The sequence below is a fragment of the Dunckerocampus dactyliophorus genome, chromosome 5, assembly GCF_027744805.1.
Source record: "Dunckerocampus dactyliophorus isolate RoL2022-P2 chromosome 5, RoL_Ddac_1.1, whole genome shotgun sequence".
Lineage (NCBI taxonomy): Eukaryota > Metazoa > Chordata > Actinopteri > Syngnathiformes > Syngnathidae > Dunckerocampus > Dunckerocampus dactyliophorus.
In genome coordinates this window covers 19,780,001-19,805,209 of record NC_072823.1, presented here as the reverse complement: position 1 = coordinate 19,805,209, position 25,209 = coordinate 19,780,001, and the positions used below count along the sequence as shown (strand labels likewise).

General features: G+C 40.7%; 2 protein-coding genes across 2 annotated transcripts; one reads left to right on the top strand and one right to left on the bottom strand.

Moving 5' to 3' along the window:
* The first annotated feature begins 1,482 nt into the window (after window positions 1-1,482).
* On the top strand, window positions 1,483-8,652 carry slc28a1 (solute carrier family 28 member 1). The gene is made up of 18 exons (XM_054775819.1): window positions 1,483-1,486; window positions 1,612-1,691; window positions 1,768-1,844; window positions 2,033-2,124; window positions 2,206-2,395; window positions 2,467-2,608; window positions 2,830-2,943; window positions 4,209-4,283; window positions 4,983-5,063; window positions 5,153-5,233; window positions 5,346-5,471; window positions 5,800-5,930; window positions 5,999-6,167; window positions 6,245-6,442; window positions 7,296-7,377; window positions 7,464-7,562; window positions 7,647-7,752; window positions 8,411-8,652. Exons 1-18 carry the CDS (start codon window positions 1,483-1,485, stop codon window positions 8,529-8,531), a joined length of 1,968 nt encoding a protein of 655 aa, XP_054631794.1. The 3' UTR covers window positions 8,532-8,652.
* A 1,389-nt stretch (window positions 8,653-10,041) lies between these two features.
* alpk3a (alpha-kinase 3a) lies at window positions 10,042-25,141 on the bottom strand. Its single transcript, XM_054777865.1, has 15 exons — window positions 24,908-25,141; window positions 24,364-24,638; window positions 22,955-23,076; window positions 22,389-22,506; window positions 20,938-22,291; window positions 18,414-18,518; window positions 15,803-18,290; window positions 14,947-15,094; window positions 14,366-14,493; window positions 14,251-14,286; window positions 13,901-14,175; window positions 13,730-13,818; window positions 13,437-13,654; window positions 11,744-11,792; window positions 10,042-11,661 (listed from the first exon to the last, which is right to left on the bottom strand). The coding sequence occupies exons 2-15, from the start codon at window positions 24,501-24,503 to the stop codon at window positions 11,325-11,327; spliced, it is 5,607 nt and encodes a 1,868-aa protein (XP_054633840.1). The 5' UTR covers window positions 24,504-24,638; window positions 24,908-25,141; the 3' UTR covers window positions 10,042-11,324.
* Window positions 25,142-25,209: the final 68 nt, after the last annotated feature.

The following is a 25,209-nucleotide window of genomic DNA, read 5'->3' as shown; positions in this document are numbered from 1 at the left end:
TTTTTATTATATTTATGGAATGCCTTTTGCTTTGGACAATGGTATAGTAATGCCAAAAAGACAATCAGAAGACATTATTTTCAATATAAAACTACATTGGAATCTCAGTTTTCGTTGTTGATCTGTTCTAAAATTGAATTCATGAAAGAACTCGTGCAAAGTACGAAAGTATTCTCTGCTACAATAGGATTGTAATGAAAAGTTCCATAGTTAACACTAGCTGCAGAGGGAAAGGTTTAAGCGAAACACATAATGATGACTGTACCTGCTGCGGAAGTCTACAATAAAGTTCAAGTGAGTAAGTTTACAGTTCTAAACGTCCACTCTTTAAAGTTAAGTTTGTAATGGACTGAAGTGAAACAGCCTTCAACAAAGTTAAAAGTGATACATGTTCATTTATCTATTTAATTCAGCATTTATTTGCATTTGGCTTTGTTTTCAGTATGTAAACCTGTAACTATTATCTGTAAAATGTGTTCTTTGTTAATATTTTTGGGTGTCCTCGACGGATTAATTGAATTAAAATGATTTCCTATGGAAAAAAATCGATTTGATTTTTGTACATTTTGGTTTTCGTCCGACCTTTTGGAATAATGAATGACGAAAACCAAGGTTTCACTGTACGTGAACATGTGAACATGGACAATGGGCTACTCTGCTTCTTCCTTTTCCGGCATGTTGAAATGTGCAAGTGTAAACATGTGCTGTTCCTTTTTCAAATTTTCTTAACTGTGTTCGAAATAAACTAAACCATTACCATTACCATGAAACAGTGGTTACTTTTTGTGTGCATAAATAACATTGCATCATGGGGCAAAATGTGTGATCATCCTCACTAGTAAAAACCCTTGCTCGTGGACCATGGACCAGCTCCTTTTACAAGAGCTGTTTTTGGGTGTGACAAGATCACAATTGCAGTGAGGACATGAACAAAGTTCAGCCATTAAAAACAATGATGAATCATCACCGTGGGGGAAATAAAAATCCAGATTGCACTGCATTACTTTTCATAAACTTAATATGGATGACATGTGATAAACAAATTACACAATGACATAAATTCCAAATAAATGCTGCATGTGAAGTTACTCCCTCTATTTTAAAATAATCAACATATCTTAATAATACCTTTCTGTCTGTGTAGTGCTTCCCCTGCTTTCAAAATATACAATTTGCGTTCAAATGTATCATTCTGTGTGGGCTTTAAAAAGGCGGTACGACCAAGCACATCAACTGCTATGGGTTTATAACACGGTTCTAATATAATGTGATAAATCACATTCTTCCAGAAGGTCCTTTGATTAAGTTGGTTTACTATCTCACTCACGCCTTGTCCCGTACTTCCCCTGCACAGGTGGGATCAGTACATAATGTGTCTGTCAATTAATGATAAGGTGAAAAGGCCTGAAGGGGCAGGCTGTAGTTCCCTGCAGTGTATTGGACGAGCGCAGCATAGGGCAGCTGAGTTGAGCAGCACGCACAATGAGTAAGCCATTTAGCTCTTCTTTTTGATTTTGCACTGGCTAAAACAAGCCTGTATTGGAACTAATTTATCACTTGGTGCAGCATATTTGCACAGGACTCAACCCTGTGTTTTTTCTCTGTGTGCAGGGGAAAGCAATAATATTCAACTCAAGAATGGAAACCTGGCCAATGGGAACGGAGTGTGCAACCAGGCGTTTGAAATAGAGGTATGTGTGGCTGTTTTTTTTTTTTTTTGAAAGGGAGAGCACAACCATAAAGAATAAAATAACCAGATTCTCCTAGGAGGACTACATAGCGGATACTGACAGCAGGAAAAAGCAAGCCGAACCGTCTAGAAAGGGACTGGGCTCATATTTAAGGTGTGTGTGATGGACTCTACGTGGTTGTTTATTGTGTTTGGGATGCAGGTGCATCATGTTATGCCTCGGCAGTGCACATGGGTGTCATTCTGTTTTTTGTTGGCACTTGAATGCATATGAATCCATAATGAATCAATTCAACAAAGTGTTATATGAATGCACAATGGGGGATTTCTTGTGTTCTTCAGCCAAATTTCCAGGCCGATTATCGCCACCGAGGATTACCTGAAAGCTCACTCCCAAACCTTCAAGTACACAATCTTGGGCATACTTGGAGCAGGTACAGTCATGCATTTCAAAGTAAAATGTCCCATTTGAAAGCCATTCTATGAATTTTAACTATTTTTTCCTGGTCCGACAGGATATGTGGCATACTTTGTTACAGCCTGTGTTTTGGATTTCCAGAGGGCCACAGCCTTGGTGGTCCTCACCTGTTTGGCAGTTGTGTCTAAGTCCTACGACCTAGTGAAGAAGTACAAAGGGGAAAGTATCAGTCGTTGTTTCAGACCTGTATTGAAATGCTTCAAATCCAATTTAAGGTGGATTAAATGGTGAGTGGATACGCTGATTGAAAGGCTGTGTTAGATTAGAAGGCGTTTGACTAGAGGTGTGCGTCTGTCAGGGTCTTCATCGTCATCGTGGTGCTGCTGCTAGTGTTGTGGCTGGTGCTAGACACCAGGCAACGCCCTGAGCAGCTTATCTCCTTCGGAGGCATATGCATGTTCGTCCTGCTCGTGTTCGCCTGCTCAGCACACAGGACAGCGGTGAGTTCTGGTACGGACGGGATAGCTATCTAAGTTATCTACGCACTTATCTCTCATGTGTTTCTTCCTGAGACTTTGGATATCATTTGGCCTTGTGTCATCCTATGGGTTTTTTTTTTCTGAGTTGCTTCCTTGCAAAAACACAACGTTTTATGGAGGCTTCCTGACAGATAGTGTTACACCCGAGAGGTCAAAGTGTGTTGCTGTGTGTTGACTTCCAGGTGACATGGAGACCAGTGTTTTGGGGTCTTGGCTTGCAGTTCTGCATTGGACTTTTTGTTATCAGGACGCAACCTGGACTCGTTGCCTTCCAGTGGCTTGGACGACAAGTGCAGGTGCTTCGGTCTTTGTAATATCTAATTTTGTTTAGCGTTTAGTTCACTTTAGTTACATTTCAGCATGTCAGAAAAAAGATACTATTACTAATACTGATAAGAATGGATGATTACAAAAATTACTAAAACATTTCAGACACATTTGACAATACAATAATAATAATAACACAAAAAACAAAAATCACTCATTTGAGCATGCAAAAAATAATAGCAATTGTACAATTATAATACATAAAAACTACAACAAAAAAATAAAATTAAATACTGACTAATTTGAGCATGTAAGAAATTTCCAAAATAACAATATTAATATTAATAATAACATAATAACATTACAACAAAAAACTACTAATTTGAGCATGTGAGGAAAAAAGATAACACGAATAATAATACACAGAGTAATTTTTTAAAATATGTCAAAATTTGAGAATGCAATTATTATTATTATTCATAGGCTGCCGACCAGTCCAGGGTGTAGCCCTCCTCTCGCCCCAAGACAGCTGGGTTAGGCGCCAGCATACACAAGACCTTTGTGAGGACAAGCAGGACAAAAATGTATGGACAATAATAATAATAGTAATAACAATACTACTGTACTACTAATACTACTACTATTAATAATAATAATACAAACAAACTAAAAACCATCAACTAATTGGAGCAGGTAAGAAAAAAATAGCAATATTATTATTATTGTTATTATTAATAATAATAATAATACAAAAACAAAAAATACTGACTAATGTGAGCATGAAAAAATACAAAAATAATCATTTTAATTATAATAGCAACAATTATACAGAAAACTAAAAATACAGACTAATTAGAGCGTGTAAGAAATACAAAAAATACTAATAAAAACACCTGATAAATAACAAATAAAAAAGCGACATCATGCTTTATCATTCGTTCATTCATTATTTTCTCTGCCGCTTGTCCTCCCCAGGGTCGCGGGTCATGCTTTATCATATATATCACAATTAACATTCACACACACACACACACACACACACACACAGAAGAGTATGAAGATACAAAAATTATTTAATTCTATTTATTTGAATTCAGATACCATTTTTCTGTAATTACAGGTTGAATGAACTATAATTCTGTAATGACCACATCAAACAGATTTTTGGTTTTCAGTATCCAGTACTGTACTCAATTCAATTCAATTTGATGTGATTTTAGCTGATAATCATCTCCACCAAATGCATGTGAGTGCAAAGAGACTATGTAACCTACGTTTGTCTCACATGTTTCAGATCTTCCTGGACTACACCAAAGAAGGTTCCTCGTTTGTTTTTGGAGATTTGATCGGAGGCATCTTTGCCTTTCAAGTAGGCATACAGATGATGCAGTGTAGTTTGATGGCTTAAAGGAAAACCTTTTTTGGAATTTTGCACATCCACAATCCTTATGTGAGACATGAACACATGTGTTTCTCTTTTCTGTGCGTTCTAAAGATATATAAACAGATAAAAAGAGACATCTCATTACTGCACGTATGGGACAAACATATTCCACCTATAAAGTTGTCTGAAAAAGTGTCCAAAAAGCGGCAACAACGCTTCATTTACATATAATGTGATGTGCATTTTAACCGAGCTACAGCAACATTGTTGTTATTATTAGTAACACTGTTACGCCGATCAAACTACTTACTGGCGCACTGACACTGTTCCAGAACACACCGAGTTCTTACTAGCCGGCTAGCGATGAGCTTCTCCACAGACTCACCCGCAGTGCGTCAGCGCCGCGCTCACAACGCCGCGCTCACAACACCTCAGACCACTACAAAAGGTAACGCTACATATTCGAGATGCCGCCAGTGCTGTTGTGTTTTTGAGTTTGTTAACGGTAGGTGCAGATGTTCGTTTCTCTGCTTCTACTTTATCTATTTTTACGGTATATCGTTACAACGCACAGAAAACAGACGTATGTGACGTATGTGTTCAAAATTCCAAAAAAGTGAAGTTTTCCTTTAAAACAATGAAAACGTACGTATACAGTAATATATTAACTGCTGTCCTCCCCAGGCTCTGCCTATCGTTGTGTTCTTCAGCAGCGTGATGTCAGTGCTTTACTTCCTAGGCATAATGCAGTGGCTCATTCTGAAGGTACACGCTATATTAATACATGTTTCCGAGGAGGTGAGTGCGTGTCACTTGATGCCTGAGTTTGACCACATGTGTTTTTTTCCACGTAGATCTCATGGGTTATGCAGGTAACAATGGGGACCTCTCCCACAGAGACCTTGAGCATTGCAGGCAATATATTTATCGGCCAGGTAAGCTAAGTTCAGCAAGTGACCTCTGACCTCACACATTTTCCCCTCAGACACGCTAAAAAATCTTGCCGCATTGTTTTTACAAATCATCCATTCCATTTTTGTGCCTCAGACAGAGGCACCGCTGCTGATTCGGCCCTACTTAAAGGACATGACCAAGTCTGAGATGCATGCTGTCATGACGGGGGGATTTGCCACCATTGCCGGAAGCGTCATGGGCGCATTCATCTCATTTGGGGTAAAGAGAAACAGTCACGCCGTTTTTGTCAGATAGTTTAATATATATTGACCTACGATGGATTGATTTAAGCATTTTTAACGTACAAAATGTATCAAAGTGACCCCCACATTCTTACATTTTTATGTATGCGGCTCTTGCCAGAAAAAGTTTGGACACCCCTGCCTTACGATCTCTTAAGGGAAGAAGATCTTGAAGAAGATCTGTTCATGAAAGTAGTGTTTTCTTAATACTGTATAAAAATGTAATGGTGATATATCATTAATATGAAAAAGGTTACAGATTCACCTCTGACCTGGCCTGAAAGGAATGTCTTTCTATGTTGCAGATTGATGCGTCCTCCTTGATATCAGCCTCTGTGATGGCTGCTCCTTGTGCGTTGGCCATGTCCAAGCTTTCTTACCCAGAGACAGAAGAGAGCCCCTTCAAGTCAGAGAAGAATATCAAAGTGGCTTGTGGGTATGTATATGTCATTTACTGAAGATAATAATTTGATTTGTCCTCATTCGGTTCACATTTCTCCATAGAGATGAGCAGAACATCCTGGAGGCAGCCAGCAGTGGAGCATCTGCATCCATAGGCCTGGTTGCCAACATTGCAGCAAACCTCATCGCCTTTCTCGCCATCCTTGCCTTCATCAATCAAGCCCTGAGCTGGCTCGGAGGGATGGTGGGGTATCCTGATGTCACATTTCAGGTACGTTATAGTGATAATGTCACCAGCCACAACATTAGGTACACCTATACTTCATTCCCTGTCTTCTTACTTTGCAGTTATTTTGCTCATACATCTTCATGCCTGTGGCCTTCATGATGGGAGTCCCATATGAGGAGAGCTTTACCATTGCCGAGCTGATTGGCATAAAGCTTTTCCTCAACGAGTTTGTGGCCTACGAGAAGTTATCTGCATTGAAGACCAACAGACTCAACGGGCTGGACGCAGTTGTTGCCGGGCAAAGACAATGGGTTTCAGTGAGTGTAAAAATAAAGTAAAACTAGTAACTCTTTGTACTGGACAGGGAACATTAAGGTGTTTGCAGAGCGATACTGTCATCTAGTGGTGCAAGTAATAAACATTGTGCATTTAGGCCAGCTTTACTGCTCAGTAAAATTAATTCCTGTGTACAGTAAGTGATATTTAATTCATTGGTATCATCAATGCTTATAAGGACCAAAATACTAGTAAGTATTATATCATTATCATGAATGAACCCGTTACTACATGGTCACAGCATGTATATAAAACCATAAAGCCTTGTTGGAGGTTTTTGGAGATGTTTTAATAACAGGCTTTGTAGGCAGCATAAGCCATTACGTGTCGTAATGAGCTGTCTCTTTTTTATCTGTTTTTATAGCTTTAGAACGCACAAAACAGAGAAAGCCATGGGTGTTCATGTCTAACAGGATTGTGGATGATATATCACAGGTGTCAAACTCAGAAATTGCTCATTTTTCTTTACTTTTAACTCAGTTATTTTTTATTATAATATACAAATATAATATACATTATTATCATATTAGATATTATTTATATTATTAGTTGATGCAACAAGATAATACAAGTCCCTTTGTTTCCATAACTAATAATAATCATGAGGCAATGAAACATTTATATGGTTTCACAGTTCAGAAACGGCAACCACCCTTGGTTTAGATGCTCACTGAGGTGTAGAACTGCACTGCATCATATTTAGGGTGTACAGTGTTAGAAGCAGCTCTAAGTAGGCTGTAGTAATGCTCTATACCATTGCACAAATTCAATAGAAGAATGAATTGATAAGTACTGTTAATAGGATTCCACCCATCCTTATTCTTACTGTTACAGGTGCGATCGGAAATAATCACCACTTATGCTCTGTGTGGCTTTGCCAACTTCAGCTCCCTTGGCATCATGATTGGAGGCCTCTGTAAGTAGCACCTCACTATGCCTTATAGCGTGTTGTCTTTTTTCCCTCTAATGATGTTTGACACAGACCATTTTCTCTTACCAAAGCCTCTATATGCCCATCTAGAAGAGGTGATATCTCAGGTCTGGTGCTGCGATCCATGCTGACGGGCACGTGTGTGTCGCTTGTCAATGCTTGCATCGCAGGTAGGCGCTCAATAATTTTTTTTTTATGGGCTGAATCTCTACCTTCTTGTGTGTGGCTCTTACTTTTTTTTTTTTCATCCTCAGGGATTCTTTTTGTCCCTCCACTCGACTGTGTGAACTTGTTCAGGGAGTCTGTTTTTAATGGCACAGATGCTAACGTTCAAACCTGCTGCAACGACCTCTTTGCTAGGTAGGCCTTTACTTGATGTACGTCCTCAAATAGACAGACTGGGGCCGTTTTCTCTCTCAATTGCAGAGTATCAGACATTGTTACTTCTGTGTTACAATGGGAATGTGTCACATTAGAATTTTCTATTTATTTGTCCATTTACGATAGTTTTGCGTCCTATAAATAATGTATTTGGAGCCAGAACAACATTAAGTTTTTACAACGTCATGTCATAAAATAGATGACAACGTCTGACAGAAAATAATTGAGAACTGGTCTAATTGTTTACCTGCCCTTGGAGTGCGGTAGTTAGCCAGTTATTCATGAAAACTGGCATTGCACAGAAATACATTAAAAAGCCTTGAAATAACTCACAAAATCAGGAAAGTTACAGTAACATAGTGTTTCTTTGCTGAATTCACTGGCGAGTCCCGTGCTGGTCTGCTGCTATGGAGTCATACTACAGTCTTTATGAAACTCATACAGCTATTTTACCCGCAGTGGAAATGTTAACCGTACTGAGCCGAACTGTACCATTTGGTGGAAATGATGTTTTTGTTAAATTGACTTAATTGAGGGATGGCGTGTATCTGAGCAGAGGCCCGTATTTGAAGAAATACACTGATGCCTTAAGGGGATTTTTTTTTTGTTCTGACTTCTCATATGACTTCTCTTCCAGTGCTGTCAACAACGGGACAATCTCATTTGAAGGCTCGTGGAGCACAGTCGCAAACGCCACTGTGTTTTTGTCCAGGTGCTGTCAGTGCTGCAGCGTCCCTCAAGATGTGCTTTGTATGTAGAGGAAGCAAAACATCTCTATCCTTCTCACCAGTTCAGTTACACTGGTTTCCACTTTGGATACTTATGACACATGTATAAATGTAGATTATGCAGCAGAAACACACATTTGATGGTTCTGATTTTTTCATCCCCATCAGCAGGGTAGTGCGTCAACAGTGACTTATCGCCCACATCATCCCTTGAGCCGAGTTCTGGTCGGATTTCTGTGATTGGAAACGTAGTTCTGGTTAGTTGGTGGGGCCGCTTAAGTAAAGAGTTTGGCTTCTCAAAGCAATATGCGTTCAAAAGAGTAATACAATACAGACTTGGACTCTGCCTGGCGTGGAGCACGAGCTGGAGGCGACTTCACCATGGGGTGGATCTCAGCAGGAGTCGAATGCAACTGTGCCTTGGGCTGCCGTGGAGCACGGACAGGTCCAAAGCAAAGTAGGAGTAAAGAATGACATAAACTCACCATTGAAATCACTTCCAATAATTCCACGCAAACGTAGTAGTCCAACATTGTCCCAGTGACAATGCTGTGCTTAAGAAGCCTGCTGATTGCTAACGGGGAACAGCTGAGAAACTGTGCAAAACAGGAAATGGATATAGCATAATAAGAGCACAATAAAAAGCAAATGTCAGTGAACAAAGGAAAACCAAACCCATAAGTCTAAACTGTCATGTGGAACATGACAGTATCACTGCGTGTCCATTGTTGTGTGTGTGTTCCACAGTGTGTTCATCCACTGTGGAACACATACACAACAATGGACGCGCAGTGATACGACAGGAGAGATTGCGAGGTCTGATTTTTTTCGAGGAGGCATTTTTGTGATGCAAATGTATTACTCTTTTGAACGCATACTGTTTGTTTACTTAGGTGGCCCCACCAACTAAGCAGAACTACGTTCCTTATCAGCAAAATCCGACCAGAAGTCGGCTAATGGGATGAAGTGGGGGTAACCCACTGTTGATGCATTACACTGCTGTCGGGGATGTCATACATTTTCATGTAAAAAAATCTGAACTATGCCTTTAAGTTTACCTTCTGGCATTTAATATAAGACACAATCACTAAACTAGGGCAATTTATCTTTTTACAGATATTCACTTGGATAGTGTCTTATATTAAGTATTACAACTTTTGACTAGAAATCAAACAAATATAGCTTTAAAGATTTTGATCTATTTTTCAGCGTATTACATACTCCAGTATGTTTTAATACAAATGTATATCTACCATGTATTATATATTGTAAATTAGATTTTTTTTAAGGCAGAGAGTTAAAAAGACTCCAAAATAAAATACCTCAGGAAACAATGACAAATGTAAATAGTCCAAATCATGAACGTTTAGTAATTTCACATTGTTCAAAGAATCGATTATGAAATGTATAGTTGTACTTTGTGGAAAAATAAACAAAAAAAGACCCAAATGAATCCTACTCAAAAACAAAAGGTTTTACATTTTTATTAAAAATATATTAGTTTGACATGGTGTAACATACCAAACATTAAAAAGGCTCATTTACACTTCTGTCTCTCACTCACTTGCTCAACAAACAGTTTTTTCACACTAAACACAATATTAAGCCCTTTTTTGTGTTTTATGTACAGCTACACCATCCAAGCATTTAAATGCACGTCACTATGCCTGAAATAACAGTGTTATTTAATTTTTATTTGAATTTTTTTCATGCAAGTGAACATTGAATGCAACTTGAGTGGCTCATTTGAAGATTTGTGTTGATTATTAACCAAGAATTTAAAAACCAAACCCTTCCTGTCTTTGCAAAACACGTGCTAATTGCTGCGAGAGATAAGAAATGTTCAAGTCTGTGTGGTGTTGCTATAAATGTGTGTAGTATTGTGCTTAGTGCTTTGGCTGACGTACCTGAGGAGCTTTGCATAGCCACATCCGTGTGAAAAATCCTGAGTCTGCTGTTTTTAATGCTACTTTGCCCAGTGTGTCCATGGGTCAGGTCCAGATAACAGCATTGGAACTCACTCAGCAGCTTTTCAGCTGCAAACATACTGCATGTTAAGCTGCACTATAGCATAGTTGATCTATAAGCACCTTATTTTGGCTGAGGAGGACTGTAAATAGGTGGTTAAAGCAAAACTGCAGTGGTGTAGAACTGCACTAATTTGTTGCACCTAAATAAGGTAACAAAATTACAATATTAGAAACAGCTATCAGTATGACATAGTGCAAACTAAAATCACAATAATAAACGTATCGTTAACTTAATACCCTCTCTGACAGTCAAAATGTATCAATAATAAGGCAGATTTTTTTGTATAGTTGTGCAAGTGTACCTAATGAAGTGTAGATTTGCAGTGTATTTTTAAAGCTGAAGTTGTTAAAAAATAAAAAATGATGCCCTTTGCACACAGATTTTGCATCACAGATGAACATGCAGTGTGTAACGGGGACATTTCATGATGTGCAAATTAAAACAAAACACAAAAAAAATGTACTTTTTTTTCAGCAAGTCTTCAAGATTACAGTCATTGTTGATCTTCTGCTGTGACACATCTGGCTTAGAGAGTTGACTTATAAAGCTGATAAGACTCTGAAGCACGTGTTTGTGATGATTCAGTAGTGTATAGTCAATTCTAATGAGACCCAGTGTGGAAGAGTTAAGAACACTGGTCAAAAATGTCCATTTTAAAGATTTTATATTCTAGTCAACTGTCTAGCAGGGGGACAGATGTCTTCATAGTTATTCACATTCATTCTACATTATGAGAAATTAATTTGTTGTTTCATAGTTGCCTGTAACTAGAGAGAAACATCAAACACTTTCCTACCTCATTTCAAGAACACCAGTGGTTTCAGCAGCTTTCACTTTCCCGTTTGAATCACTCTGCTCTGTCTTTCTCGTCACCTTTGGGCTCGAGTTAGCCTTTCGGGCCATCTGAGGGCTGTGTCCTTTACGCTGCAGCTGCGGGCTGCCGGAGCCTGGAGTCAACTTACGGTTAAGCAAAGGACTCCTGGAGCTCTTTGTCTTGGCAGACTGCTGCAGATTATCCAAAGTCTTGAGTGGGCGCAGGCCGAGAAGTCCACAATAGTAGTTGCACTGGTGGACAGTCAAGAAGTTGTCAAAGACGTCCGGGGAGCTGCTGTCTGTCAAGCCTTGGTATCTGAAACACAAAGGGGTTCCATATAATGCAGAAGCAACATCAAAAATTTTGAATATCAGTTGATAGCAATCATAATACAAACCCTTTAGTCTTGGTTACGACGCGAACATTCGTAACCTTTGTTTCAACACCTGCAAAAATCACAGCATCATTAGAATAGAACACAATATGGCTTTTTTTAGTCCAGGTTTCACAGCAGTTAAGTAGACAAGCAGCAACACAGCAACACACGAGAATTAGTATACAGACAAGAAAAGGAGGGAATAATTCACTTTCAATTTAGTTTAAAACTTTGTTTTTGAATACTTTTTTGTCCCTTTTATATTTTATAAACTGAAATACATTTGTGCTCTTACATTTTGTTTGTTGTTTAGTTATTTGAAGTACACTCCCCCAAAAAGCTCTGATACTATAAACGTCTGATCACCTTCTGTTGAGCTTGGGTATACGATTCTTTATGTTGGCAGTCAAGTTCATTCATCCATTCATTCAGCAGAGCATAAACATATCTTTCATGCATTTAACTTTTTGCAAAATCCAGCTCTAGCTAGTGCTGCTCATCCCCTATATGCCGTCCAGCGCCTCAGCGCAGACGGTAGGCTCGGTTGAAAACTTAAGCTGAGAGGAGAGATTTGTTTCTCAGCGATTTTTACTTCAGACGATGTTAAAAATGATTGGAATCATACAGAAAATACATTTATAACACACTTCAATGGACAATTATTAATATTTATTTTATGGTATTATTCTTTTTTTTAATATACATTTTTCATTATGGCAGGTGCCATAAATGCCTCCCCTGACAGCACGTCACTGAGATATTCACAGCAGCGGGCAATGAGCACGAGCAGCAGCAGCAATACTGTATTCACCCATTTTATTTTTGGGGTCAAGAGATTTATAAATGCAAATCAACAGGTGGCGCCAAATGTCTACCCAAGCTTTTCAGACTGTCGCTCAGGTCTGCTGCCAAAGCAGACTCACTGAGACAAGTTAGTAAACAACAGGGGAGGAGTCATGAGTCTAAGTTTAATAATGGTGATCGCTGAAGAAGAGGCAGTTGTTTGTTTGAGTTTTTCCACTAAATGCCCTTCCTGACGCAACCCGCCCATTTATCCGGACTCAGGAATGGCACTGGATATCTCCAATGGTTGGGTGCTGAGGCCCCGACTGGGAATATGTGTATACCATTACAACACCAGGGCCAACATCAGCAAGGATAACAATTATTAATATATATTTGGAGGGCAAAAATACCCAGATGCTTTTTTTTCTGCCACTTATCCTGTTCAAGATTCAAGAGTTTTATTGTCATATGCACAGTAAAACAGGTAGTTCTGCTATGCAATGAAATTCTTGTTCTGTTCATTCTCCCAAAAAAAGAAAGAAAACACAAGAAAATGAATAAGAACATCAGAAATATAAATACCAATAAATTAAGCAACAACAACAGAAGAGACATTAATACAAACAAACAAACAAACAAACAAACAAATAAAGTGCTATGAGTGTGTGCGTGTGTTGCGTGCGGCGTGTGTGAGTGCTTCGAGGACACCCTAGACTGGTCGCCATTTACATATGGACAATTTAGAGAGTTGCCAGCTAACCCAACATGCATGTTCTTGGACTGTGGGAAGGAGATGGCATGCAAACGCCACACAGAGGTCCTAGCCAAGATTAAAATATTATTCGATATATCACGGTCATCTTCAACCATACATTTGTAGTTCATGGTCATTTAATTTCAGCGGATGTGTGTCACTGCGTGGTCGTACCTTCCATGCGAGTGACCAGTAAGTTGCCATGTGTCCACTGATGGATCCAGTGCTGGAAGGTACAACATTTCTGTTCCATCTCAGAGACGCTCTGTGCAATCAGTTTGCCTTTAGGATCTGTCAGGCAGTACTTGAGAAATACCCCCTTGAGGTCAGCCTCCACTGTGGCATATGGGACAGAGTTTGCGGGGCGGTACATTAGGTACTGAGGAATGACTCTGTAGGTAAAGCAGACAAAACATACTCGGAATGATTGCAACTTTTCCATTAGGAGGGTACACTGTGTGACTTACTCTAGGGAAGAGCCAAAGTTTTCAATCACTCTTGCTTCAGCTGCAAAGATTTTACAATATTCTCGGATCATGTTCTGGATTTTGCATTCCTAGCAGAAAAAAATTCAAATAAAAAAAGTGTAATTTTTCTAAGCAGCAATTTAATCTAAATATGAATCTTCTCTCGCTCACTTGTTTTGTAAGCTCCATATTTCTGTCTGTAAGGTTGCTCTCCTGCTTGGTCCCGTAGGCAATGGGGTTCTGAACCTTGATGATACAAGTGCTTCCTGACTCAAAGACGGGATTGAGGCCATAGATGACCTTCACTCTGCTGGCTTTATGGCCGCAACCCTCGCCAATGTTCGCCATCTCCGTCATGATGCGGCCAAAGTACTTATCACCCCAGCTGCCCGAGTTGGCAAGACCTTTGGTGAACATCAGCGGCGTCATCTCTATCTCCTCTCCAACTAAAGAAAATAATATGAGATATTTACAAGGTAGAATAAATAGAAAATGTTATGGTGCATTGAATTAATAGTTACCCTCCAAATCCTCTCTGAGAAGTATATCAGACAGAACTGAATAAAGGGAATGAAAGGAATCATAAAAGCAGAATTTAAATGATGAGATTGAAGGCTCAAACTTGACTGTTCTTACTGTCTACGCTGAGGAGGAAGTCGGTCGTGTCGGTGCCGTACTCGTTATTTATCGTGCAGCCGTACACGCCGCAGTCATGGCTTGAGGCCAGCACAACAGCCAGTGCTACCTGGCTTTCATCCCCTGCACTTGAAGACAAAATGCAAAACAGCAATGAGGAGCACAGACAAAGACTCAGTGATCAAAGTAGTCCACGAGGTGTCGCTGCAACATCGTGACATGTGCCCCCAGACTGCTGATTCGACAAAGCGCACACACACACACACACACACACACACACACACACACACACATATATATATATATATAGACCCCGAAGATGGGAAAAATATTGTGTCACATTACAGTTCCTCTGTCTAGCCAGTTTCCGTGTTGGTTCACAGTCACATGAGCTGCAGCCAGAACATGAGAATGACGGAAGGCCACCGAGTGCTCTCCAAATAAATAAATCCTCCTAATCCTTGTAGCATCATTTGTTTTATAACAGTACCAGTTTATTACCTGTGAATATCCCCTGATAGTAGCACACAAATGCCATTCTGCCAACAACTTGGCTGCAGTGATCCGTGGGGTCCATTTACCTTCGTTTGACCTCCAGAATTTCCTCTTCATCTCTGAACCATTTAATGGTGGAGTCGGACAGGACGTTAAAAAACTGGCACCAGAGCTTCAGGTGTCCGGAGGCATCTGGGAAAGGTTCCCCTCTGATCTTACGGATGACCTGTGGCGCTGTTGGCACATGACCAAGCAGGTGCAGAGCAAGCATTAGGATGTAAATATACATGGTGGCAAAAACCTGCTCCAATGTTTACAATGTTCATGAAATTCCACTGGACGGATGCCAGTCTATGAACTATTATCACCATAACATAAAAAGTACATTACCTTCCACCGTTTGTGAGCAAGACAGCACAACCACTAAAACTAGACTTAGGTCATAGATGACCATGATGTACCTCAAAGAGTTTCCTCCAATTGTTATCATAGTGCATGTGTGTCGGTGCCCTTTTTAACGGGTCACTGTTCGGTGTAAAAAGCACTGACACAGAGTGGGGGGGTGATAACCTCCAATTTTCTGATTTAGGAGGTAGTGAAAGGGTATTTGCAGTGCTGGGACCAGAATGTCAAGTCTAACACCCAACACACACGTCTCTCGCCTTGTTGTGTTGAAACCAATTGTTGTTGCACCGGTGGCTGGCACTGACTTTGGCATGAGTCTAATTAGCTGATGGTGGGATTTGGTGTCTCTCTGTAAAAGTGCACAAAGTTATGGCAATGTTCCATTTTGCTGGCTTGTGTGTGAAAGGCTAAGATCATTAAATGCTGGATCTATTGTTACATGCAAATTTTACTGGATTTCTGTGAAGAAGCTACAGTATATTAATGTTGCGCGCACATGATATTATCTTATTCTCACAGACTACATCTGTAATTTACCTTTCAGAGGGTCGTACTTCTTTTCAACAACTTTCTCCTCCTTCATGGCCTTCGCTGGCTCCTCTTTGGGTGGCTCCTCCACAACCTTTGGTACCTCCAGGGTGGCCTTCCTGCGACTCGTCAGCGGAGAGCGCCTCTCCATCGGTGGGGTATTTTGTCCTACAGGAGCTTGGAGCAATGCTGCTCTGCGAGCCTGGCTCGGGGACATATAAGGGGTCTCCTTCTTGTTTTGAGCTTCCAGTGACCCAGAAGCTCCATTGGCATCCTCTTTAGGTTTGGGCATGAAGATCTTGCGGCGGGCTCCCGAGGCCAACTCCTCAGGCGTGGCGGAGCGTATGAGTGATAGACTGTCCCTTCGTTTGAGCCTTGGGCTGCTCTCACAGGACAGTGATGAGGTTGGTGTTGATGACGTTGGTGTCGATGCGCCACTTAGATCCTCATCCGCCCTGTCACTCTGGTGGTCATCCACTGTGATGACAGGGACCGCCATTCCACCATCAATGTCTAGCTCTTGAGCAGCCTTGGTCATAAATTTGCGGATACTGCCGGGGCTCAGTGATGGGTGAGTTGGGGGTTTGTGTGTGAGTCTTTCAGCAGAGATCCTGCTTCTGAGGAGGTCCTCAACAGTCACAGAATTCTCAGTCTTAGCCTCTTTTAAGGGCTTTGCTTTGAGTATTTCAGGGTAAATGTTGTCCTCTGTAGTTTCATGCACAGACAGTCCTTTGTCATTCACCTGCTGTACTACAGCCACACTTGGCATAGTCGAAGTGTTCTCAGTGAAGCTTTGATATGCCCTGTCTTCTTGAGGGTTTTCAGACTTGGCTGTCATGTCACTACTGGCACCATGCAGCGTAGCACTTGGTGTGACTCTCTGTGTGACCACTGAGGTTTCAGTTTCTGTCCACGCACTGTGAGTGAGCTTCCTTAGTTCACTCTCATTCTTGTGACACGTGACAGAAATTGGTGGCACCACAAACAATTGCACAGTAGGCGTTTCAAAGGACGGCAGGGAATCCGAAACACAGGTGTTTACAAATTTATGATCCTCCTTATCATCGCCGCATGAAACATTTATTTGGGGAATGGATGTGTAGTCCACCTGAGGGAGCTGCTCACTAGCGTTCATGCTTGCCTGCTCTTGCTCAGCTATTTCTGTCTTGTTATCCAATTGCTCCAGTTCTTTCGTTTTATCTGTGGGTGAAGGGTTATTGTCACCATGCAGAGCTTTCTGCTTTGGCAACAGACCTGATGAATCAACAGTATCCCGGACTATTGCCTCCGGTTTTATGTGTTTTTCTAAAATACGTGGCTCTGATTCTATCTTGTTGAGTGCTAATATAGTCAGGGGAAGAGTGAACTGTTTGACTTCAGGCTCTATTATTTCAATCTTTGGGATAGCAAAGTGCTCATTTGGACTTAAATTTGACACAGGTGGTTCTTTGAAATCTGTTGTGTTCTCAATACACAAAGATGCAAGTGGAACTTTTTCTGGGGGACTTTGCTGTTTCTCATGACTGTCTTGATGCACCATATTATTCTCCACAAAACTAGTTTCATCTTGCCTGTTTTGCACTACAGTAAAGATCTTTGACTCTTCATCCATGTTGTTTGCCTCTGTTGGTTGTTTTGTTCCTGTCCCTATTTCTGTAGCCTCAATAAGTTCTCCTAAAATCTCTTGTTTTTTCAGACTGTTAAATGAATTATCTTCCACATCTTTGAGTATAGCATCGGTTAATTCATCCTTCTTTTCACCTCCCGTCTCAGTCTTTCTAAAACCTGACTCTGAACTCTGTAGTACTCTGTGTTTTAACTCTTCTTTGCTTTCTTCTACCAAAGGCGGCAGGTATTCAGGCCACATTTCTAGGTCAGCCACCTCTGGGGCAGCAGAGGGTGGAAACCCTACATTAACTTCCTGTGTCACTGTAGTGCGTTCAACCTCCTTTTTAGGAAGCTGTCTCTGTGAATTGCTTGCCTCCATATCAGAGTGAGGTGCAAGGGTCTGATTGGGTGGTTTATTTTCTGTTGTCTCAATTGTCTCTTTCAGCAAACGCAGCATTAATTCACTCACCTCAAGTCTTTTTATATCTGAACCGGGCAGCTTGTTTGATTTCACTTCAGTTTTCTCTTCCACGTGTAACTGCTTAAAAGGGTGATTCACCTCTTTGTCAGGTTCACTTTCTTTGTCCATCTTATCAATATTTGTCTCTCTCCCTTGCAAAGACTCAGCAGGCATCACAGAGGTGAGGCTACTACTCTCCATAGCTGAGATAACACTGGGAGGGGGAACCTGGCTATCTTCTAAAATGCTGGATAATGGAGGGAAACTTGCGTCATGAATGGTTTGGCTCTGTGGCAAGACAGACATATCTTGGCCAAGTGAAGACCCTTCTCTTTCGCTGGGGTGATGAGCCTGTGGTGAAGCTGGATCTTGTTGGCGTGAGAGAACCAAATCCACCCTTGAGACCACTTTAGTGTCTTGCTCTGCAGTCTGCAGGAAACCAAACAAATAAAGCATTTTAGTGTATGTTTATTTCTTTCTGAATGAGTAAAATCTAATACGGGCAGCACAGTGGAACATGTATGACACATGTGGTCAGAATGTCTGCCTTACAGTCAGGTGGGGCTGGGTTTGAATCTCAGTTTGGATCTCTGTGTGTGGAGTTTTCATGTTCTCTCTGTGCTTGCGTGGGCTTACTCCAGGTACTCTGGTTTCCTCCTACAGTCCAAAAACATGCATGTTGGGTTAATTGGAGACACTTGTGACTCTACTGTGGGTGTGACTGTGTCTGGTACGTTCTCGCTCAACATGGGTGTCATACTGTTAAAGCAATCGCTACTCCCCCCTTCTATTTTCAATAGAAATAAAAATCAAAGTCTGGAATGTTGCACTAATGTAGTGTTGTATAATGAAATGATGGCATATGTAAAATGGCCAAAGCCTGAATGCTGCAGAGCAGTGTGAGTGTGCCCTCAGTCAGTGTTATATTTTAACATGCTTTGTATCGTTGATCTATCAGAGACATTTGCCACTGACACTGATAGACAGAGACATGTACAGCATCATAATAAAGCAACAGAGAAAAGAACAGCTTTCTTTGCATTGCAATTTTGCACCTCATACAGAAATGAAGAGTGCTGAACTAATTGTTAATCAATGATTAGTTGGCAGATATAATGTATTAAAAACGCCACAACAAAAACAGATCGGTATATTCTTGTTTTTTATGACAGTCCGTTTTTTCAAGAGCGTCCCTATCTTGTGTCACGTGAAAGGTGGCTCTGTTTACACAGGCATGGGCCCAAGGTAATGTTATGACATTTTAACAAATTAAATCTGAATACAGTTCATTTTTTCCAGCAGAAATAAACTGGATTCATCAATTTTGTCTAGACCTTTGTGGGTATTGTGTAAGATAAATGTCACTGTCAAGCTGAAAAGAGCGTGGACGTTTATGAGAAAGAATAACTTTTGCCAGAGTTGCTTGACCCGCTTGTGCAAGCTATAAAGTTATTTTAATCCAAGACCAGGGGAATTCCTGCACGTTTTGGGCAGGTGTGCACTGCTTATACAAAGAATGTGTCCATAGAAACCAGGGAAAATGTGTTTTACTATATTAAAAAAAAAGTTAAATTAACTAAAATGCATACTGTGGAAATAATTCCAAATGCATAAAATGTAAATGTGCACAAAAAAGTCGATATATCCTGTAGGTATAACTTCACTGGGGACTTCTACTATGTACTGTATGTTATACTGTAGTTGGGGTTTTCCCCTTCGCGCCTGGTCCGTGTGCTGTTCAATACAATCTACTCAGAATGCTACAGAATCTGTATGCAGCCTTGTGACATGTTCGGCCAGTAGTTACTACTGAGAAAAAAAAAGAAGTTAGTTCTTCCGATGGAAAGGAACTGGTGTCGTGTTCAGTCTAAAAATGAAGCTCAGCTGTTTGTAAACAGAGTGTGATTGTGTCACAATCGTGTGAGGAAACAAAGATAAAGGAGTAGACTTCCTCAAGCTGCTCACCGGCGATGCAGTATCTTATAGCATCACACACAGTAAACATATATTTGCAGTTAATAATACTGACAATACTGTCATAAAATCGCCCATAAAATGGGCCCAATTTGAACCTGTTGACTTCAGTTCCTCTTCCCACGTGTCACATGTTAATCAGTAAAGTCACTACTGAATGCTTTTCACAGCTAGTCAATCTACAGTATATATTACTGTAGCTATATAATATTGACATGCAATGCAATAAAAATTAAATACATTTGGGATGAGAACAACCGTCTTGAAAGAAAATCATGACACATATTGGAAAAGGCATCTACATGCATTAAAAATCACTTCCAAATGAGTTGTGTGTTAGCTGATAGTATACAGTAAAGTGCATTCACTCATCATGACTGTCATAGATCCGTATTCATAGCCTATGCAAACCAATTCTCCTGGCTATCTACTGATAAGAGGCGCATTGACTTCCTCTTGTCTACATGAGGGTTTATTTTTAAGCTTTGGCGATGGCTAAGGGAGGGCTGGCAGTGAGGAATTTGCAAAATGTGACAAGACCCTCCTTCTCATGCTGAGACCCGCCACAAAAGTCACTTGACTAGCCCTCAGACAGAGCCTACAAAGCCTCTACGTAACGTGAGAGCTGCCGTTGGCATTCAGGTTGGAGCTTGTCCTCTGACGCACTGCTGTCTCACTCACCACAGATAATGCATGGCCTAGCTTATAGTGCGCTGTGAAGATGCACAACATCCCCCACCCCCGCATATTACAAAGTGCTCTACTTTTATGGTTCCTCATTTCTCACATGTTTGTTCGACTTGCGTCTGTTTGGTGATGCCGGTTCATGAAAAACAGCTTTGCATTGGCTGGACAGACTCAATGCATCACTTTGGTTTTATTGCTGCCACAACTCAACCGATCTACCTGAGTCATAGAATGCACTTCCCACCGCTTTTTATGAGCTGCGACTCAAAATCCAAACCATGTCGTAGTGAACATAGTTTAGGATTCGGCCCTGACGTAGCTTGACTGAGTTCACTATCTTGTCACGCAAACGTATTCCAAATATAACTCCCAAGTCAAGTGGCAGCCAGCTGCTTTTCAAGATTGCTGTACATACCTCAGTGAGAACATGAAGGCCAGTCAATGGTATGTCTTCACCTAGACCTCTGATCTCTTCCCCTGTTGATACCTCCATATTCTCCGCCGGTTCATCAGCCACCTTGATACTCCATTTTGTTGGCTCTTTTATGCTCTCGGTTGGTAATACAAGAGCTGGTAATTGCACAACTTCATGTTCACATGCTGTCATGAGCTTCTGCAACTGTTGATCTATATCCACGCATTCTGAAGGTTCCTTTGGCTTATCAGTTTCCATTGGTACAACTTGGTCCATAGGAGGTTTATTCACCTCTGGCTGATGCTTCCTGTGCAGCCGATATGATGGCGGTGTTTGTGACTGAGGAGATTTAGGCTGGATTGTGCTAGGTGGCTGGTCATGTTCTTTCTCGTTGTTTTCAATGTGTTCGTAAGAGTCCCTTTTGCTCTTCCCAAAAAAGAAGTCTTTGACCGTGTGTAACATGGACGAGAAGGACGCCTGAATGTTATGGTGGTCGTGATCCTTGTGAGCTTTTCTGTATTGTTTTACCTCTGAGGGGTGTTTTGGTTGCTCTGCTGTATGTGAGCCCTCCTGCAGCCTTTTCTCCTTCACTTTCTCCCTTTCTATAATAGAATTGTTTCCTTTCGTCTTATCTGTTGTTTCATGTTCTTCTTTGTCTTTCTGTAACGTGTCAAGTTCTCCTTCTTTTTCTTTCCTAGTATTTGCGATACTTAAGTCCATCTCATGTAGTTGTTCTACTTGGGGGGTATTCTGGTTCTCTTCAAATGCCTGCGATTGGAGTGTCTCTGACAGAAATTGTGCCAAACTGATTCCTCCGTCATAGCAGTTTTCACCTCCGTTCCCCATCATGTGGCCTCTGCTGTTGCTGCTGTTTGTGGTGGTGTTAACGCCGGCATCGACACCATTGGTGAGCTTTGGTTTCTTTTTGGCCAGGAGTTCCTCGAGGGGCGGTATGTCCTTCTCCAGACTATTGTCCAAAGGTGCCGCAGAGGCTGTTTCTTTGACGTCAGAAGAGCTAACTCCATTGGCCTCTGTGGCAGCCCCCAGCTGCTCTACAGCTTTAGGCCCTTTAGCTGCTGGGACCGGCTCCGGTAGCGGGATCAGGCGCTTCCTCGGAGGGGGCTCTGGATTAACTAGTGGCTCTTCTCTTTGAATATTTTCCTTGTCCTCCTTCTTGGGGTGCTCTTCCAAGTCTTTCCTCTTCTTTTCCGCTTTCTGCTTCAGCTTGGCAAAGAACCTCTGGTGAATTTTGAATTCGCTCATGGTGCCGACCTCCAAAACCCCAGAACAGGAGACAATACCTTTGCTATTGCTAGCTGAGACTTGATAGATAGCTGCATCATCCAGTGTGCAGCTGAAAAAAAAGAAATTAATGGCAAATTAAATCTAAATTGTAATTTCCAGTCTTCCAAAGAAATATATTTATCCTTTCATGTTTGTGTGGCACATACTTGTAAATATGCAGGGTGTGAGTTTTCCCATTTTTGCGGATCTCATACTTTGGAAGTCCACAGTAACGGTCCATTTCCATATCATCCTTATACCATTTTAGTTCTGGGACAGGGTAACCTATAAAAATGAAATAGTGATTGTTATGATGAATTGGTGCAATTGGTCGGCGACCAGCGCAGGGCGTAACCTGCCTCTCGCCCAGAGTCGGCCTGGATAGGCTCCATCTTACTCGTGACCCTAATGAGGACAAGCGGTATAGAAATTGGATGGATATATGGCTAATGAATGGTTGTTACAGGAACCATGTTTTATGTATGAAAGTCACATTTTATCACTTCTGTTTGCACATTCAAAGTCAGTTCCTTTTTTTGCAGCTTAGTCACAACCCGTCTCATCCATGACAATTTGTGCCAGTTTTAACTGACTCAGAAATGTAACATGAAACTTCACACAATCACACAATCAGGGTGCAGTGTACTTTTTGTCCTAAGTCACCTGGGATAGGCTCCAGCCCCTGCCATGACTCTGAATAGATTAAGCAGCGTAGAAAATGGATCAGGCGTACCTGATACAACACAGGTGAACTTTGCGTTACAGTTTTCAGACACCGCCTTTGACTTCAACGTAGTCTCAAAGGACGGTTGTATATCCTCAGTGAGCTGAGCCATGACAGTGCACAATGTGCTCCTGGAAGAAAACATGATTGTATGTATTAGTGGTTTTTAAACAGAGACGTACCAGTGTTTCCCATACATTAATTTATTTGTGGCGGCACACCATAATTTGGAGCGCCACAAATAGATTTGGCACTACCTGTTTGTTCTTGCTCATAAACACACTATAATGGGACTGTCTGTGTAGCTTGTCATTACAACTCTGTACAGTAGATAGCATCGTAACTCTGCTTCTTAACACAAGTCATATGCACATAACACAACTGACTTGGCTGCACATTATAACGCATCTGCTCATCAATAGAGTGAGATATTATATTATACAATGATGTCTAAATTATCTTTAAAATCAGCACTCACTTACATGGAGCCCCTGAAACATCATGAATGCTTTATTTTAGTCGCTCATGTGTGTTATAAGGCGGACGCACGTGCATCTACCCCTGCACGAAATTAAACCAACACCCGTAAGTCAGTAACTTCATGTTGTTAAATAAGGTTTGAAACCTTATTTTATTTAGCATTTTATTTGTCCACATACTAACACTGAGATGGAGTTTTTGAAAATCTCCCCTCTGGACAGAGTTTTGCATCATGGCCAATTATGCAAATGAGACAATGACATCAGTGACCCACCCCTGTAACCTACTGCCACAGATAGATTGCAGTCATGTGGGAAACACTGCGTACGTTTATACTTTTGTATTATTTCATCCTCACAATGGTGCATTCAATTTTCTTTAAAGGACAGATTGTTAATAGACATTTTTGGTAGTGGAGAGAGGTTGACAATGAGACTTTTGGGATGCCGAGGAAAACAGGGCGCCAATGCAACACTGAAACTGATATTGTTCACTTAAAACGGAATGCAAGACCGGACAAAAACTGGACACTTATTTACATTAACTGTTAAGACTTGTGTAGGTTTCATTCTAGGGGATGAACCAGATTGTGTGGTTAAAATGTTAGTTGGGAGGAATTTTTCAAAAATATGGATTACCTCGTTGGTCTGTAGTGAGAATACCTTGAATAGCTATTTAGAGAGGAGGCAAACGAAGGGTTGTCAATGAATAACTGAAATCTGTATAGTGAAGTAGCCTAATGATGGCTCGCCTCTTCAACATTCATTTGTGGTATTCATTTGGTTTTAGCTTTACTTTTGATTTATTAGAGCCAAATTAATTGACATTTTTTTAAAGGTTTGGGTTCTAATGGTCTGGACGCAGTTGTTTTGTCTTTACCAATATAAATACTGTATGTTGTTAAAACAAAAAATGCAGTGCATATGAAGAATGTTTACCTGTTTTCAGGCCTAACATTTGAGAGGTAATTATTGCGGGTTTCGAGACGGCCATTTGAAGAGCTGCTATCCTCTTCACTGAAACTGCTTGTCCTCCCATTGGCAGAAAAAGAGCGAGTCATTGGCCTCCTGGAAGTCATTGTTCACTGTAGTAATTCACCAAAAATGTGCGATCCACTATTTGCACCCGCAAAATAAAACAAGGTCACGTCCACAGCTTGTCAAGATTCTCTGTCTTGGATCTGAGTTGAATTTTGTTACTCATATAAAAGCCCCTAAAAAAGAAGAAAATGGAAATAATTACATCACTGGAGAACACAAAAAGGGTATAGATATTTATTCAAACAATATTCAGACACACATTACAGAGTCCATGCTTGGCTGCTCTGACCAAGCAAAGTACTTGCATTGAAGAAAGTTATAAATAGTTGCAGCTATCAAGTTGTAATCAAATACAAACTGAAGATATGGCATTTACAGAATATTTAAACATTCATTTCAGTTTTCGGGGTCCAAATAATCGCGGTAAATGGTTCCAACTTACCACTGAGATGTTGTCCGTGTTTCTTTGGAGCCCGTGCCTGTGAAGAAAGTCTCTGTAACTGCCTATCATAGAGGCACATGTGTTGCCAGCAGGGCCCTATTTTTAGCGGGCCCACAAATAGGTGCAAGAGCACATCAGATTTTCCAAAACTGCAGTCCCACTTAACAAAGAGGTGTAAAAATTAAAAGGCACCGTCTGAATCAAAAATTTTTTTTTATCAATGTCACAATTCAAATATTGATCTAAATGAGTTGGAAAAAATTTATCTCATCTAGTAAGGATACAAAATCATGCAAACCTCC